Below are 18,846 nucleotides of genomic sequence, written 5' to 3'. Positions count from 1 at the left end.
GGGGATCGGACCTCATCTATAGCCGTCTGGAGGGCTTGTAATGACCCGGACAATGAATCAATCAATGTCTGCTGCCCACCCAGCACTCGATTGATCTCGTCCATTGAGGAAGCCATTGCTCCCAGACGGTCGGAGTGTCCGTCCATATAGTTTCGGTCTGGCGTTCTGTAACGATCGGTGAAGCTCAGAGAGGATCTGATTACCGGTGATCTGCAGTATCACAGGAAATACAGATGTATACCAGATTATACGTGATCTGCAGTATCACCGATAATCCGATATACTAGCTAACCTCTGTTCACCTAAGTAGAGTGTAGTGTTTGGTGTAACAGTAACACTAGGAGGACTAGGCCTCAGTGCAGCAAGGAGTACTGCACAGATTCCTTCCGCAGACCTGAGCTCTCCAAGACGGGAGGAGTCAGACTGACTGAAGGAAGGGTCGTCTGAGAGTGACACTCAGGAGGAAATGTCACTAACCGGACGGGAAACCGCCTCCAATAGTGAGGTCGGTTCTCGAGGTCGGACAAGCCAGGTCGTAACACACGGACAGATAAAGTACAGATATAGTAGGCAGAGGCGGAGTCTAGGTACAGGCAGGGTTCGGCAACAGGTATCAGAAATATCGAGGTACAAGATCAGGAGGCAGAAACAGAGTCTAAGGACGAGCCGGGGTTCAGCAACAGGTATCAGAAATATCGAGGTACAAGATCAGGATTCAGGAGGATAGTCAAACAGGCAAGAGGTCATATCAGATAATCACAATCAAACTAGTACTTTAGCTATCAACAGAATCTAGCTTAGTGTAGGATTACAGCTCCAGCTGGTCCCGGCACACTAACGGATCTGACTACGGATCTGGGTGCTCCCACATATGTGATCGCAACGCCAGACAAAGAGCAAGTGAACAGCCAGCAGTATATATACATGGATGAACCCCTAGCACCTCCCTAAGTGCTGGACCAATCCTGAGTGGAGCCAGAGTCAGCTGACCAGCCTGGTCAGCTGACTCCTTCCTGGCTACCATAAATCTTCTGCCTGAGTGCGCGCGCACGCGTCACTCTGAACCTAGGGGGACTATGAGTCCCAGCCACAGCAGCCCCGCTCTGCGGTGTCTCCGCAGCGGGGATATGGGCATTAACCGCCGCGTCCAACGCGGCGGTTTCTCCGCGCTGCACGGAGACAGCCGCCTCATGCTGAGAGGAGGCGGCTGCCTCTCCGTGTGTGGCGTCTCTGTGCGCGGAAAGAGCCGCCTGCCGCTGGCTCATGGCGGCGGCTCTTCCGCGTTTTCTTACAGATTGGAAAGATTAGATGAGTGCTAGCAAACATTCTACATACAGGAATAATTGTGTTCATTTTATAGAGAAATATCATCATTAAATTATTGTCTACTGATGAGGCCAACCTCGCGGTACAAATAGACGCCCCAAGAGGAGTTTGCTTTCCACTAACAGGTAGTTCAAATAATATGGAAACTGACATAACGACACACCAATAGGTCAGCATGTACAGTTTGTTTCTTAAAACATATCCCCCGTAGCATGTCCTCAAAATCTCAAAAATAACAAAATGAGACATTTTGGCGAAATAACAAATTGAAGCAGTATGTACCAGTGAGACCAGATCACCGTAACAGACCCCGGAAACTGACTTGAACCCCATCACAGCTCCTCTTGGACAGACATACACCTCATAACAGACGCCCCCCCCATGGAAGGCCATAGTAAAAATAAAAACTTCTGTCAATAGCTGGGGACAATTCCTAACACTCTTCAGGCCAGCTAGCGTTCATCTCAGATGTACAGTGCTTCCCAGCCTCAAATCCCCACTTGCACCCTCAGTATTTGGACAATAGAGGAGGGAGGGAGGAGGAAGCAGAGAAATATTATGTGCATGATTTCTACCACTACAGGCATACTTTTTAAAGTACAGTATTTTTTTTTTCCTTTTGGCAAAAACAAACTCAAATTTAACTAAATTTAAATGTAACAACTAATTTAACATTGGTAATGATTACATTGTACAACATGATTCTAGTCCCATTTAAAATGCAGGTTCTTTTTTTTGTATGGCTGTAAAATGTAAACCACACTACTTTGAATAGAACAGTTTAAAAGCAATCTGAACTTTTACCCACCTGAGATCCTTGATGGTGTGTAGAAAGGGTGCCAATCTATTTAAGCCCTCAGTGTGAATGTAGCAGGAATCTAAGTCAAGACGTTCTGTGTCTTTGCAGGAGCCAAGAGTAAAAGCCAGCACTGTGCAGTCCAAAGGGGTTAGATACAACTCTGAAAAGTCAAATGTGTTGCCTGACCCTAAACAGTGATACACCAGATTCTTATTCCGTGTTTCAAAGATATAGGCAAGAACTTGCACGCATTCTTTTTTGTCCTCGGAATCTTCTAGTTTCTTTTTTATTACTGGAACCATTGTTTGGAGCCAACTGATGACCTCTTTGGAAACTTGATGACTTGACCTTCCTAAATATTTATTCAAAAGAGACCATGTAGAAGAGTCTGAGAGACCACAAAGGAAATGTAAAATCATCTGGTTATGACCATCCTGAAATTTACTGCAGCTTTCAAAAATAGTTTTTAATCTTTCTGGAGAGTCCTCAATATAGTAGGCCAAGGCAGCAAAGAACTCTTGAAAAATCTGATGTAAGAAAGAAAAAGTCACTTTAGAATGATCTCGAGATTCAATGATAAAGTTTGAAAAGAGTAATGAAGAAATATCGACCTTAAATGAAACTAAATCTCTTTGGTCAAAAAGGAGGATATGATTTGTTATACCGTGCTGTGCCACCTGCCCAATAGACCTCAAAAGATGCCGAGCATCACTGGTATCCTGACTGTGATTGGCAAGAATGTTTGCAACGTAAGCCACAAAGAGTTGTGTTACTGTTGTGGGCAGTGGTGATGACATCACTTGGCCAGTCTTTGGTTGGGCTCTGAAGTGCATTGATAACACTGTACAGAGGATCCAGCAGTAAGCTGGGATATAACAGAAAGTGTACAAGTTATCATTCTCCTGCACATGCATAAAAGCTCTACTTGAAATCTCCTTGTTTTCAAAAAAACGATCAAAGTACATTTGTTTCTCTTTGGAAGAAAATCCCTTGATCTCAGTGATTCTTTGGAAAACACTAATATCTGTTGATTCTATCTTAGTAGGACGAGAGGTCATCAGCACATGAGATCCTTTGAGGAGTGATTGCTTCAGTAAGCTAGTAACAAGAACAGGTAGCTGTGTTTTCCATTTGGTGTCTCTGCACTGTTCACTGGACCGGAAATCTATAAAGAACCTACTTTCATCCAAGCCATCGAATACAAACAGAAGTTTTTCTGGATCTTGTAAGAGGTTATCAAGTTGATGCTCCAGATATGGATACTCGAGAAGAATCATCTCCTCCAAGCTGACGTCTCTATATTCATTAAGTTGCCGAAATTTGAAGAAGAAGACAAAAGCAAATCTCTGGTAGAGTTTTCCAGTCACCCAATGAAAGACAAAGTTCTGTAGCAGTGTGGACTTCCCTATTCCCGGCACTCCGCTCACCATTACTGCGTGTGGTACAGATCCATTCCAGTGGCACCAGCGGAAGAGCTTGTTCAAAGCAATACGTTCCAAGCCAACTTGTGCCCCCTGCATGTAATATTCATGCTTTCCACCAGTTCTTATAAACTCCTCCTTGGAATGTCTCTTGAAATCTTGTCCTGAAGTAACAACCACGTCTACGTATCGCTCAGAAATATTAAAACTTTTTTGTTTCAGATTTGTTCCTGGAGGAGTGTTCTCCACCATTTTTTCAGTTTTCATAAACAAATGACGTTTGTGTATTTTCTGAGTATCTATAATGAAACAACAAAGAAGATTATACACAAATTCCATACGGAAAAGAACGATTGAATCATACAGTGTTTTCTCCATCTATGGTAGGGCGAACCCTCAGTAACGTTTTTATAGTAACTAGATCTTATCGATAGCTGTTCACCTATTTGTATAGCATTTGCCTGTGTGTTTTTGTTTTATTTTAAGTCTACGTATATGATACTTTTTGTTTTTTTAAAGCCCCGAGTAGATCGATTTACCCAAAGCTGGAGTTTGAAATGGACCAGGTCAGGCTAAAGAAAAAGAAAACCACATTCCATAGGCTAATTGATGTATCCAATACCCTCAGTAAGTTGATAAAAGTTGTACTTTGGACTCCCCTTTACCTGTTCACTAAAGCCCCTCCTTCCAGGGCAGTTTCTTAGCTGAGCTGAACAGCTCTCAGGGTGAGTGTAAACTCCTCCCCCCACACACAAACACACCACAGCAAAGGGGTCTCACTGGTAGTCCTACCCCTTATAGCTTTTCCTAGTGGTCTAATGTGGTCCCACCTGTTCTTATAGGTTGCCCTGGTGATTTAGTCGTCCCCCTTATATAGCCTATAGCCTTCCCAAGTAATTCCACCAAGTTCCCCATATATAGTCTTCCCTGGAGGTCTAATGGTCTCTCCTCCTACATTGTATATCTTTTCCTAGTGATCTAGTTCCCCCCCCCCCTCCTTTATATAGCCTTTTTTCTGGCCTGGTGATTAACCACTTGCCGACCGCCCACAGCCCATGGGCGGCGGCAAAGTGGATGCCTAAAGGACCGCAATACGCCTTCAGGCGGCGCGTCCTTTAGGCATGCCAGGGGAGCGATCGCGTCATTGATGACGCGCGCTTCCCCCGGCAACTGGCTCCGCCCACCCGCCGTAACATCCCGCCGGCCATACGGAAGCGCCGGCGGGATGTTAACCCCGCGATCGCCGCATACAAAGTGTATAATACACTTTGTAATGTATACAAAGTGTATTATACAGGCTGCCTCCTGCCCTGGTGGTCCCAGTGTCCGAGGGACCACCAGGGCAGGCTGCAGCCACCCTAGTCTGCACCCAAACACACTGATCTGCCCCCCCCCCGCCCACTGATTGCCCACAGCACCCCTCAGACCCCCCCCCCCCCTGCCCACCCCCCAGACCCCTGTTTGCACCCAATCACCCCCCTAATAACCCATCAATCACTCCCTGTCACTATCTGTCAACGCTATTTTTTTTTTATATCCCCCCCTGCCCCCTGCCCCCTCCTGATCACCCCCCCCCCACCCCTCAGATTCTCCCCAGACCCCCCCCCCAGACCCCCCCCCCCCTGTGTACTGTATGCATCTATCTTCCCTGATAACCTGTCAATCACCCGTCAATCACCCATCAATCACCCATCAATCACCCATCAATCACCCCCTGTCACTGCCACCCAACAATCAGCCCCTAACCTGCCCCTTGTGGGCAATCTGATCACCCACCCACACCAATAGATCGCCCGCAGATCCGACATCAGATCACCTCCCAAATCCATTGTTTACATCTATTCTCTCCTCTAAACACCCACTAATTACCCATCAATCACCCATCAATCACCCCCTATCACCACCTGTCACTTTTACCTATCAGATCAGACCCTAATCTGCCCCTTGCGGGCACCCAATCACCCGCCAACACGCTCAGATTGCCCTCTGACCCCCCCTTATCAATTCGCCAGTGCATTAATTACATCTGTTCTTCCATGTAATAACCCACTGATCACCTGTCAATCACCTGCCAATCACCTATCACCCATCAATCACCCCCTGTCACTGCCACCCATCAATCAGCCCCTAACCTGCCCCTTGCGGGCAATCTGATCTCCCACCCACACCATTAGATCGCCCGCAAACCCGCCGTCAGATTACCTCCCAAATGTATTGTTTACATCTTTTATCTTCTCTAAACACCCACTAATTACCCATCAATCACCAATCAATCACCCCCTATCACCACCTGTCACTGTTACCTATCAGATCAGACCCTAAGCTGCCCCTTGCGGGCACCCAATCACCCGCCCACACGCTCAGATTGCCCTCAGACCCCCCCCCCCTTATCAATTCACCAGTGCATTAATTACATCTGTCCTTCCATGTAATAACCCACTGATCACCTGTCAATCACCTGCCAATCACCTATCACCCATCAATCACCCCCTGTCACTGCCACCCAACAATCAGCCCCTAACCTGCCCCTTGCGGGCAAACTGATCACCCACCCACACCAATAGATCGCCCGCAGATCCGACATCAGATCACCACCCAAGCGCAGTGTTTCCATCTATTCTCTCCTCTAAACACTCACTAATTACCCATCAATCACCCATCAATCACCCCCTATCACCACCTGTCACTGTTACCCATCAGATCAGACCCTAATCTGCCCCTTGCGGGCACCCAATCACCCGCCTACACGCTCAGATTGCCCTCAGACCCCCCCTTATCAATTCGCCAGGGCATTATTTACATCTGTCCTTCCCTGTAATAACCCACTGATCACCTGTCAATCACCTGTCAATCACCCATCAATCACCCCCTGTCACTGCCACCCATCAATCACCCCCTGTCACTGCCACCCATCAATCAGCCCCTAACCTGCCCCTTGCGGGCAAACTGAACACCCACCCACACCAATAGATCGCCCGCAGATCCGACGTCCGATCACCTCCCAAGTGCAGTGTTTACATCTGTTCTCTACCCTAAACACCCACTAATTACCCATCAATCACCCCCTGTCACTGCTACCTATCAGATTAGACCCCTATCTGCCCCTAGGGCACTCAATCACCCGCCCACACCCTCAGAATGCCCTCAGACCCCAGCCCTGATCACCTCGCCAGTGCATTGCTTGCATCTATTCCCCCCTCTAATCACACCTTGAGACACCCATCAATCACCTCCTGTCACCCCCTAGCACACCTACCCATCAGATCAGGCCCTAATTTGCCCCGTGTGGGCTCCTGATCACTCGGCCAAACCCTCAGATCCCCCTCAGACCCCCTTCCGATCACCTCCCCAGTGCATTGATTGCATCTATTTTCCCCTCTAACCACCCCCTGAGACACCCATCAATCACCTCCTGTCACCCCCCTAGCACTCCTATCCATCAGATCAGGCCCAATACAACCTGTCATCTAAAAGGCCACCCTGCTTATGACCGGTTCCACAAAATTCGCCCCCTCATAGACCACCTGTCATCAAAATTTGCAGATGCTTATACCCCTGAACAGTCATTTTGAGACATTTGGTTTCCAGACTACTCACGGTTTTGGGCCCGTAAAATGCCAGGGCGGTATAGGAACCCCACAAGTGACCCCATTTTAGAAAAAAAGACACCCCAAGGTATTCTGTTAGGTGTATGACGAGTTCATAGAAGATTTTATTTTTTGTCAAAAGTTAGCGGAAATTGATTTTTTATTGGTTTTTTTTCACAAAGTGTCATTTTTCACTAACTTGTGACAAAAAATAAAATCTTCTATGAACTCGCCATACACCTAACGGAATACCTTGGGGTGTCTTCTTTCTAAAATGGGGTCACTTGTGGGGTTCCTATACTGCCCTGGCATTTTAGGGGCCCTAAACCGCGAGGAGTAGTCTAGAAAACAAATGCCTCAAAATGACCCGTGAATAGGACGTTGGGCCCCTTAGCGCACCTAGGCTGCAAAAAAGTGTCACACATGTGGTACCGCCGTACTCAGGAAAAGTAGTATAATGTGTTTTGGGGTGTATTTTTACACATACCCATGCTGGGTGGGAGAAATTTCTATGTAAATGGTCAATTGTGTGTAAAACAAATCAAACAATTGTCATTTACAGAGATATTTCTCCCACTTAGCATGGGTATGTGTAAAAATACACCCCAAAACACATTATACTACTTCTCCTGAGTACGGCGGTACCACATGTGTGGCACTTTTTTACACCCTAAGTACGCTAAGGGGCCCAAAGTCCAATGAGTACCTTTAGGATTTCACAGGTCATTTTGCGACATTTGGTTTCAAGACTACTCCTCACGGTTTAGGGCCCCTAAAATGCCAGGGCAGTATAGTAACCCCACAAATGTCCCCATTCTAGAAAGAAGACACCCAAAGGTATTCCGTTAGGAGTATGGTGAGTTCATAGAAGATTTTATTTTTTGTCAAAAGTTAGCGGAAAATTGATTTTTATTGTTTTTTTCACAAAGTGTCATTTTCCACTAACTTGTGACAAAAAATAAAATCTTCTATGAACTCACCATACTCCTAACGGAATACCTTGGGGTGTCTTCTTTCTAAAATGGGGTCATTTGTGGGGTTCCTATACTGAACTGGCATTTTAGGGGCCCTAAACCGTGAGGAGTAGTCTGGAAATCAAATTTCGCAAAATGACCTGTGAAATCCTAAAGGTACTCATTGGACTTTGGGCCCTTTAGCGCAGTTAGGGTGCAAAAAAGTGCCACACATGTGGTATTGCCATACTCGGGAGAAGTAGTACAATGTGTTTTGGGGTGTATTTTTACACATACCCGGCAATACCACATGTGTGGCACTTTTTTGCAGCCTAACTGCGCTAAGGGGCCCAAAGTCCAATGAGCACTTTTAGGCTTTACAGGGGTGCTTACAAATTAGCACCCCCCAAAATGCGAGGACAGTAAACACACCCCACAAATGACCCCATTTTGGAAAGTAGACACTTCAAGGTATTCAGAGAGGGGCATGGTGAGTCCGTGGCAGATTTCATTTTTTTTTGTCGCAAGTTAGAAGAAATGGATTCTTTTTTTTTTTCTTTTTTTTGTCACAAAGTGTCATTTTCCGCTTACTTGTGACAAAAAATAATATCTTCTATGAACTCACTATGCCTCTCAGTGAATACTTTGGGATGTCTTCTTTCCAAAATGGGGTCATTTGGGGGGTATTTATACTATCCTGGAATTCTAGCCCCTCATGAAACATGGCAGGGGGTCAGAAAAGTCAGAGATGCTTGAAAATGGGAAAATTCACTTTTTGCACCATAGTTTGTAAACGCTATAACTTTTACCCAAACCAATAAATATACACTGAATGGGTTTTTTTTTTATCAAAAACATGTTTGTCCACATTTTTCGCGCTGCATGTATACAGAAATTTTACTTTATTTGAAAATTGTCAGCACAGAAAGTTAAAAAAAATCATTTTTTTGCCAAAATTCATGTCTTTTTTGATGAATATAATAAAAAGTAAAAATCGCAGGAGCAATCAAATAGCACCAAAAGAAAGCTTTATTAGTGACAAGAAAAGGAGCCAAAATTCATTTAGGTGGTAGGTTGTATGAGCGAGCAATAAACCGTGAAAGCTGCAGTGGTCTGAGTGGAAAAAAAGTGCCTGGTCCTTAAGGGTTAGAAAGACTGTAGTCCTCAAGTGGTTAAGTTGTCTCCCTCCCACCCTTGTACAGCTTTCCCTGGTGGTCTTGTGGTCCCCCCCCCCATTGTATACTGTTTATTTTCCCTGGTGGGGTAGTGATCCTTCCCTCAACATAATATAGTAATATATATATATAATTTCCTGGTAGTGTAGTGGTGTCCTCCCCCATATAGCATTCCCTGTTGGTCTAGTGGTGTCCTCCTCCCACATTATCTAGGTTTTTTTCTGGTGGTATAGTGTCCCCCTCAAGTCACCTTACCAGCTACAATTCTGCTTGCTATCTGCAGCAGAACACCTCATCCGTGCCAGCGGCAATCCCAGCACTCTCCTGCCACCAGATCACTGTGACCTTTCTTATCACCAACACCAGTGACATTGCATGGCCATTCAAACAGAAGGAGCGGTGGGGTGTAGCAATTCACAAAGGGTGAGTTAGTATGCAGCACAGCTATGGCACAGTCAATTGGTGTGTGTGTGTGGGGGGGGGGGGGGGAGATTATTTTGGCATCAAGCATGGTTCACATGCCGGTAGAAAGAGGACTACCTCCTGTTTTTTAACTGTACCTTTTTTTAAGAAGTTAAACAATGTAAGACACTGATTATTGAAGTGAACATTTTAACTTCTTACTTTCCAATGTCTTCAAGTAAATTTAGATGTATATTTTTAAAAATGAGACATTTTGGTTTACCTTGTCCACATTTCTCACATCAGAGTATTCAGTAGTTGCTTAGATACGGAGGTAAATCTCTTTAGAGTTATAGTCAAAAGAAAACAAAAGTTTGCCTTCTTAAAACAGAAAGTATTTGAGATAATTCAGGTTGGAGTGAGCTCTGAGATGTTTTCCACAATTCATCACTGCTGAAATATGCAAATTATACACTGCTGTTCCTGTGAGCTAGCCACGCCTCCAGATCCACTGGAATGCAATGATGTGTCATCAATAATCCAACATGCATACAGACTGTTTCGGCTTGATCCTCATCAGTGCCTGGCATGGATCCAGCGGATCTGGAGGTGTGGCTATCTCACAGCGACAACAATGGATAATTTGCCTATATTCAGCAGTGATGCATTAGGGGACATGTCGGAGCTCACTCCAACCTGAATTATCACAAATAATTTCGGTTTTAAGAAAGCAAAGTTTAAGTGAAAACTGCTCAGTTTAATATACTGTCATAGCTGTAGACCTGCCTGTTCACTTCCATTCCAATTTACCATTACCATTATAATCTTTTCTAGGCAAGGGATGAACATGCCTTAACTTTGGAAATGCAGGCAAACTAAGCTAAAACATTTTGATTCATAGATAAGGTAAGTCAATAAACTTTAAATACTAATGTACTACAATTAAAACGGAATATAACTTAGAATTTCTTCTTTGCTCTAAAAGATTATTTACAGCATATAATATACTAACACAATGTTTTTTTTTTAGTAAAACAGCATACAAAGGGTTACATCACAGGGATGACTCTTTCTTCAGCAGGGAGAACCCGCATCCGAACTGTTTATAATCTTATCTTGTGTACACATTCTTTACTTGATACATTTATGTAAACATTCTCTGGCTGTGCAGGACTTCAGCTGATGAGTCCTGGGGTGAAAAACAGATCAGAAATAACTGCATTTACAACAGAATGACAACAGTTATGAATAAAATGCACCAGCAGCTTTCAAAGTAAATTAACTGAACTTTGGGAAGTTATAATATCTAAATGAATAATAATACTTGTGCACAAAAGCAAATATGATAATTGTATGGGTTATAAAAAGTAGGAAAAGACATTTTTGTTGAAAATTTTGTCAGAGTTTTAAACCGCTTTAGGCCTCTTGCACACTGCAAGAATTTCAGATTCAGATTCCGCTTTTTAATCAGTTTTTACCTCCGATTCAGATTCAGATTTGCAGTGTGCAAGGAGCAAACTGCAAATCTGAATCTGAATCGGAAGTAAAAACAGATTAAAAAGCGGAATCTGAATCTGAATTGCTTGCAGTGTGCAAGAGGCCTTAATTTCTATAATAAACTACTTTGTGAACTAACCAACAGACTGGCACCCCTCCAAACTGTACTGCACTTGGATGCTCGACATCTTTCTTCTCGCTCCTCCTCCTTCTTTCCCTGCTCCTCTTGGTCAAGCTCTTTATTGGCTGCTAATTAACCAGATGATCCATTTCAAACTGTTAAAGGACCACTATAACGGAAAACTGGAGAATTTAAAATGGATAAAAACACATATAAATAAAAAGTACATTTTTTCTAGAGTAAAATGTGCAATACATTACGTTTTTCCTATGTTGCTGTCACTTACAGTAGGTAGTAGAAATCTGACAGAACTGACAGGGTTTGGACTAGCCCATCTCCACATGGGGGACTCTCATTATTTTTTTTACCCTCAAAAGCATTTAGTGAACAGCTGTTGCTCAGTTCAATTTCCAGAATAGTGTGTAAACAGGTAGAGAGGGTGGCCTGTATCTTTGTATAGACTCTTTCCAGAGAGTGCTTTTGAAAAGAATAAATTAAATATTGAGAACTCCCCATGAAGAGATGGCCTAGTCAAAAACCTGTTGGTTCCGTCAGATTTCTGCAAACTGTTGTAAGTGACAGCAACATAGGAGAAAAGTAATTTATGACTCATTTTTCTCTGGTAGAAACATACTTTTTAATTGTTTGTGCTTACAAGAATTTTAACATTTTTCGCAATAATGGTCCTTTAAGGGATCTACAAAGCTCTCTACAATCCCACTTCCCTGCACATCTCCTCGTTAGTTTCCAGATACAAACTCACCCACAATTTCAGATCTACACATGACCTTATTTGTCCTTTAGAATCACCTCCTCACATTCATGTATTCAAGATTTCTCTCATGCTTTACCCCTTCTTTGGAATTCCCTTCCACAACACATCTGTCACTCTCCAACCTTTGAAGATATTTAAGCTCACTTTTTCTGACAAGCATATACTCTGACTTAGGCCATTCCCTCTTTGACCTCTGACCAAGTTGTACTCCTTAGATAACCTAAAAACACACAGCCTCTAGTTATGCATATTGTTGTATACTACCTAACCTCTTGTTCTTCCCCTATTCCTTTAGATTGTAATCTCACAAGGGCAGGGCTTTCTCACCTTTTGGTGTATTGCATTTTGTTATATGTTTTATTCATCGTGTTACATTTGTCACTGTAATTACCAACTCTGTATTTTGTATCAATTCTGTATTTTGTACCAGTGTCTATATTTGGTGTACACCATTGTCTGTAATATTATGTATCTCATATTCATTCCTTACTTTGTACAGTGCCAAGGTATATGTTGGCGCTTTATAAATCAATAATAATAATAACACTAAGGCATTATTTATACTACAACACTGTTAAGCTTGAAATGAAAGCAGGAATTAGACACACTGCAGATTTATTGCAGGATGTGCGTCAACTGTGACAAAGACATGTTTTTCTTTAAAGGTTATTTTGCTGTTGCTTATCTTTTAGACCAGAAAAGAAGTTCTGAGTTAAGGCCTGCTTTAAATAAGTGAAGGAAGGGAAACAAAATGCATGTTTCATTTTTTATTTTCACATTGAACATTTTTACCTCGTAGATCTGGAGGCAAGTCGTGTCCGCACGTATCCAATAAAATCTGCTCCACCAGATGGAAACCTAAGAAAATCAATTTAATTTTGTTATTTCCAATTTAAGTAAATTTTCCAATTTAACCACTTAAGCCCAACTGGACGAGATTTCTCGTCCAGTTGGGCTGCGCGCACTCCCGCGGGTCGCGCGCGCTCCCGCTGCTGGCCGCTAGCCCACCGATCAGTGAAAGGGATTATAAATCCCTTTCGCTGATCGGACCCCCCCGGAGAAAAGCCGACAGCGTCTCTTCAGACGCTGCGGCTTTTCTGAGCTCTGGTCTCCTTTCTTCTGCCTGGGAGCGAGATCGATCGCTCCTAGGACTTTTGATTCTGCCCATCTTGTGGCCAAATAGCAAATTACACCTAAAAAAAAAGTTTTAAAAATAAACATATAAATATATAAAAAAAAAACCCTGTTTACCTCCCACACCAAAAAATACCCACATACAAGTTTAAATTAAAAAAAAAAAAAAAAAATTACGATAATAAAAAAAAAACAAAAAAAAAACATAAATAGTTACCTAAGGGTCTGAACTTTTTAAATATGCATGTCAAAGGAGTATATCAATATGATTTAATAAATTATGGGCTTCTAAACAGTGATGGACGCAAAACGGAAAAAATGCACCTTTATTTCCAAATAAAATATTGTCGCCATACATTGTGATAGGGACATAATTTTAACGGTGAAATACCCGGGGCATATGGGCAAATACAATACGTGAGTTTTAATTATGGAGGCATGTATTATTTTAAAACTATAATGGCTGAAAACTGAGAGATAATGAATTTTTTCCATTTTTTTCTTATTCTTCCTGTTAAAATGCATTTACAGTAAAGTGGCTCTTAGCAAAATATACCACCCACAGAAAGCCTAATTGGTGGCGGAAAAAACAAGATATAGATCAATTATTTGTGATAAGTAGTGATAAAGTTATTGGCAAATGAATGGGGGGTGAAAGTTGCTCGGATGTAAAAAAATTTCAACCCTTCGGGCTTAAGTGGTTAAGTAAATTCTACAATTCAATAGATACGCTATTGAATTGCAAATTCCAGAGGCAGTTAAAAACCATCAATCCAATACCAGGCAAATCTTTTCCAAGTTAGTTTGAATATACACAACTGAGTCACATGGTTACAACCACCTGATAATATTTAGAACAACCATGCAAGGCATGATTGGGAGTCAAGCATTGGCTAAAATTTACTAAGCTCATCTGCTGTCTTTAATAACGTTTCTGAACTGTTTTTAATGTTATCCCCATGATGATAAAGCATGTAGTATTCAGTAAGCAATTTACCTCAGGCAAACATAAAGTTAAGAATTCTGTATTTCAGTTAAGGAGTGATTTCTAAAGTTAAGGTTTCAATCCTTAAAATAACAACACAAGTCTAAAGTTAAACACAGGGGGCTCTATTCACAAAGCATTACCGCATTTGGTAATGCTCAAAACAGCTGATTTTACTGATCACCTTCCCAAGTCTCAATTCACTAAACCTGCTACCGCACAGAAAATCACAGTTCCCGACTAGTGAGGTAAATTACCGACTTGTGCGGTAATTACCTCGGGAAATGTCAAGAAATGTCAATTTAAAAAGATTTCCACATTTCATTTACTGGGCAAAAGTGTTCGGTAATTTTCTCTAGCTCACAGCAGCTGATAACTCTCTCTCCCCCTGCTGTCTCTGTGTGGTGGATTTGACAGACAGCCTTTGGGGAGAGCCAGGCAGCCAATAAGGAGAGCCACACAGCCTGCTTGTCACTGTGATTGGATGTGACGGATGCCGGTGGGTCTTTCAGTGTATCAAATCCGAGGAAGCTGACAATTCCGATGGCTTTCCTGCATCCCTTTAGATGTGTAAATCTGTATTCTAGCATACACTAGCATACACCACCCCCTGGTGGCTGCAGCACATCTAAAGGGATGACAGGCGGCACAGTCTGGAAAACCTCTGAGTCCTACACACACACAGCTCCCTGTCTGCCCGCTGCCCTGCTAGAAGGCTGGTAAGTGACACTTACTGACCATAGCTTAGTGATTTGAGGCATGTTTGTTCGGTAAATTACTGAACTTCTGCGTCATGGGGGAAAACTTTTGTGAATTTGGAAAAAAAAGTGTGAAATACCGCATGAGGTATTTTACCATCCAAAAGGATTTTACCTAACTGCTTATTGTGAATAGAGCCTAGGATGTTAATTCACAGAGAGAACTGCAAGTGTAAAGTGCGTGAGGAGTTATCACCTGGCCTGAGCTGTCGTTATATGGAGTGTTAGTACAGACTTCATTGTGAAGTGAAGCATTCTGAGCTGTCTGCTTTATTTTTTACTAGATTATGCAGGAGGGGACTCTGTATAGAGAAAAATATGCACAGCAGGCACATAGAGAGGGAGGGATAGAGAGAGAGAGACACCAATCATACAGTATATATACACAGACACACACACACACACACACACACACACACACACACACACACACACACACACACACACACACACACACACACACACACACACACACAGTACACACACACACTGTACACACACACACACACACACACACACACACACACACACACACACACACACACACACACACACACACACACACTACACACACACACACACACACAGCCTCTCTTTCTCTTTTCCTGGCTGCCCTATCCAGGCTGGCTGTCATCGTCCTGGCAGCAGGAGGAGTAGAGCTACATTCTGTCTGCATGTGCTCCTCACCTCCCTATCTACTCCTAGGGAGAGTAGCAGCAGTGCTGAGGTTTCTCCATTTATAGACAATTTATCTTACTCTGGACTGATGAACAGCAAGGCTTTTGGAGATTTGGACTTTTAACCCTTTCCAGCAAGTTAACAATTCTTAAAGAGACTCTGCAGTCTCGTAAAAATCATGTTTTTAATTAAAAAATGTGTTTAACATTTTTGCACTACCTAAACTGCCGCACTCCCGCCGCTGTACACTAACTAAATCCCCCCAAACTCCCCGGGGAGCAATCCGGGCAGCGCTTCCGTGAGAGGCAGAGCTATGAGCTGCAGCCCTGCCTCTCAGTGCGTCTGTCAGCCCGGATCGCCGCCTCTCCCCCGCCCCTCTCAGTCTTCCTTCACTGAGAGGGGCAGGGGAGAGGCGGAGATACGCAGCTGATAGATGGGCATAGAGGCAGAGCTGCAGCCTCTCAGTGCGTCTGTCAGCCCGGATCGCCGCCTCTTCCCCGCCCCTCTCAGTCTTCCTTCACTGAGAGGGGCGGGGGAGAGGCGGAGATACGCAGCTGATAGATGGGCATAGAGGCAGAGCTGCAGCTCATAGCTCTGCCTGCAACAGCAGCAAAATCCATGACCAAGAAAATCGTGGATTTTGGGGAGTTACGGGGGATTTAGATAGAGTTCAGTGGCGGGGATGCGGCGGTTTAGGTAGGGCAAAATGTTAGACACATTTTTTAATTAAAAACATGATTTTTACGAGACTTCAGAGTCTCTTTAAGAATGGTTAACTTGCTGGAAAGGGTTAAAAAAGTCCAAATCTCCAAAAGCCTTGCTGTTCATCAGTCCAGAGTAAGATAAACACTAATCTAACAATAAAAACATAATAAACCTCGTGCTGCTGATCAAATAAATGGTATACAAATTTCACAAAACAAACATACAAAAAAGTGACAGCGCTCAAGGATGCACCTGAATTGCAAGCCTACAGAGGCAATGCAGAGCCGTCTGGAACTAAATACACGCCCTGAATACAAAACAGATGCAAATTATGTGCTAATTCTAATCTTTTTTTTTTTTGTAAAGTGGATATGAAGCAGTGAATGCAGCTAACCACAAGACAAAGTCTCCTCCATACGATCTGCCATTGAATTCACAGCCCCAGAAACCCATGCAGAGCCATATAACAGGTGCAAAAATAGCCTACCACCATGGTCTGAGTTTAAGGTAATCACTGAAAAAGACATCTTGGATATCCTCTCAAACCTTCGCCAGACTACCTGCGATCTGGACCCTGGCCCCACTAAGTTCATGTTGAAATGCCCTGAACTATTTACACCGGCATTCCACAAAATAGTCAACGGCTCCTTACAAGAAGGGTGGTTTCCCTCTACTCTGAAAGAAGCAATCGTCAGGCCTCTACTCAAGAAACCATCCTTAGACCCAGATGCTCTAAACAGCTACAGACCTGTCTCAAACCTCCCTTTCTGGGAAAAGTTATTGAAAAGGCTGTCTACCTCCAACTTGAAGCCAGGCTCTACAGAAACAACATCCTTGACCCTCTTCAATCTGGTTTCAGGAAATATCACAGCTGTGAAACAGCCTTCACCCAGATTTGCAATGATCTGCTCATTGCAAGAGACAAGGGTCAATGTTCCATCCTGATTTTGCTCGACCTCTCAGCGGCTTTTGACACAGTCGATCATGAAATCTTACTCAACAGGCTACAAGTGTACTGTGGCATAGATGGCATTGTTCTCCGGTGGTTCAACTCCTTCCTGGCTGGCAGAACACAAAGGGTAGCCTTAGGGCCCTTCCTCTCCAACCCTGTACCACTAAAACACGGTGTACCTCAGGGCGCAATATTATCCCCTTTACTGTTCACCATATACATGCTGCCACTTGGAGAAATCATACAAAAACATGGCCTGACATATCATTGCTATGCTGATGACACCCAGCTATATTTGTCATTCAAACCTGATGTCACAGACCCTACTCCACAAATAAACGCATGCTTAGCTGAGCTTCAGGAGTGGATGAATAATAATTGGCTAAAACTTAATGCTGACAAAACTGAGGTTCTTGTTATCGAGGGCCAGGGCTCAACAGCAAAGCAGCTCCAGTCTCAACCAACACCGCTAAGGATAGGGAGCTCAGACCTGAACAACTCAGACTGTGTGCGCAGCCTGGGAGTACTGATTGATGGGAAATTAAGCTTCAGGAATCAAATCTCAGCTGTTGTGAAACATTCCTTCTTTCACCTAAGGAATATTGCAAGGATTAAACACCTAATTCCTTCAGAGGATCTTCCAACCCTAGTTCATGCCTTCGTCACATCAAGGTTAGACTACTGCAACGTCCTCTACACAGGCCTGCATAAGAAAGACTTACGCCGCCTGCAATTAGTACAGAATGCCGCCGCAAGGCTGTTAACGAGCCAACCCCGCCATTGCCACATAACACCAACCCTGAGCTCACTCCACTGGCTACCGATAAAATGGAGAATTCTGTTTAAGATTGGCTTACTGACATTCAAATCCTTGCACAATCTGGGCCCTGGATACCTGAAGTACTTGTTGCAACTACATCACACCCCCCACAATCTTAGATCAAAAGGACGTAACACCTTGGTCACCCCCAGAGTCCACCTCAAAACCTTTGGAGACAGAGCCTTTTGTCATGCTGCCCCTACACTTTGGAACTCCCTGCCACACCCAATCAGGACAGCCCCATCCCTGGAAGCATTTAAGTCTAAACTGAAAACCTACCTTTTCAGTCTGGCATTCATGAACATCTGACTATCTCCTCTGTAACACAACCCAGCCTGAAACCCTGCATTAATCTGAGACACAGCTATGCGCTTTGAGTCCTATGGGAGAAAAGCGCTTTACAAATGTTATTGTATTGTATTATTGTAAGTATACTTACATTCAATTTGCACAGTGGGAGACATGGCAGCGCTTTCAAACAAAACTTATACCTGAATGATTTAGCTCTGCATTGCCTCTGTAGGCTTGCAATTCAGGTGCATCCTTGAGCGCTGTCACTTTTTTGTCTGTTTGTTTTATGAAATGTGTATACCATTTATGATAAGCAGCACAAGGATTATTATGTTTTTATTGTTAGATTAGTGTTAGGTCTTCCCCGAGGGGGTACGTCACCGCTGTGGGGAAGTCTATTAGGTAATAATTTGTGCACACATTATCACTGAAGCTAACACCCCCCTTTGCCTGTAGTGAGTGCTAGT

General features: G+C 43.5%; 1 protein-coding gene across 2 annotated transcripts in view; it reads right to left on the bottom strand.

Moving 5' to 3' along the window:
• The window catches only part of LOC137532013 (NACHT, LRR and PYD domains-containing protein 3-like), an 86,899-nt gene that overhangs the window by 44,846 nt on the left and 23,207 nt on the right, over positions 1-18,846 (bottom strand). The window contains exons 5-6 of one of the 2 annotated variants that reach the window (XM_068252101.1): positions 12,849-12,914; positions 2,135-3,845 (exon numbers count right to left, since the gene is read on the bottom strand). In XM_068252101.1, coding sequence (XP_068108202.1) covers positions 2,135-3,845; positions 12,849-12,914 — 1,777 coding nt within the window. Of the gene's footprint in view, positions 1-2,134; positions 3,846-11,299; positions 11,364-12,848; positions 12,915-18,846 lie in introns of those variants that run through there. The other variant, XM_068252102.1, reaches the window with a different exon arrangement.

This window comes from Hyperolius riggenbachi, chromosome 9, assembly GCF_040937935.1.
Source record: "Hyperolius riggenbachi isolate aHypRig1 chromosome 9, aHypRig1.pri, whole genome shotgun sequence".
Taxonomy (NCBI): Eukaryota; Metazoa; Chordata; class Amphibia; order Anura; family Hyperoliidae; genus Hyperolius; species Hyperolius riggenbachi.
The sequence above is the reverse complement of the archived record's forward strand: the minus strand, read 5'-3'. Positions and strand labels throughout refer to the sequence as shown.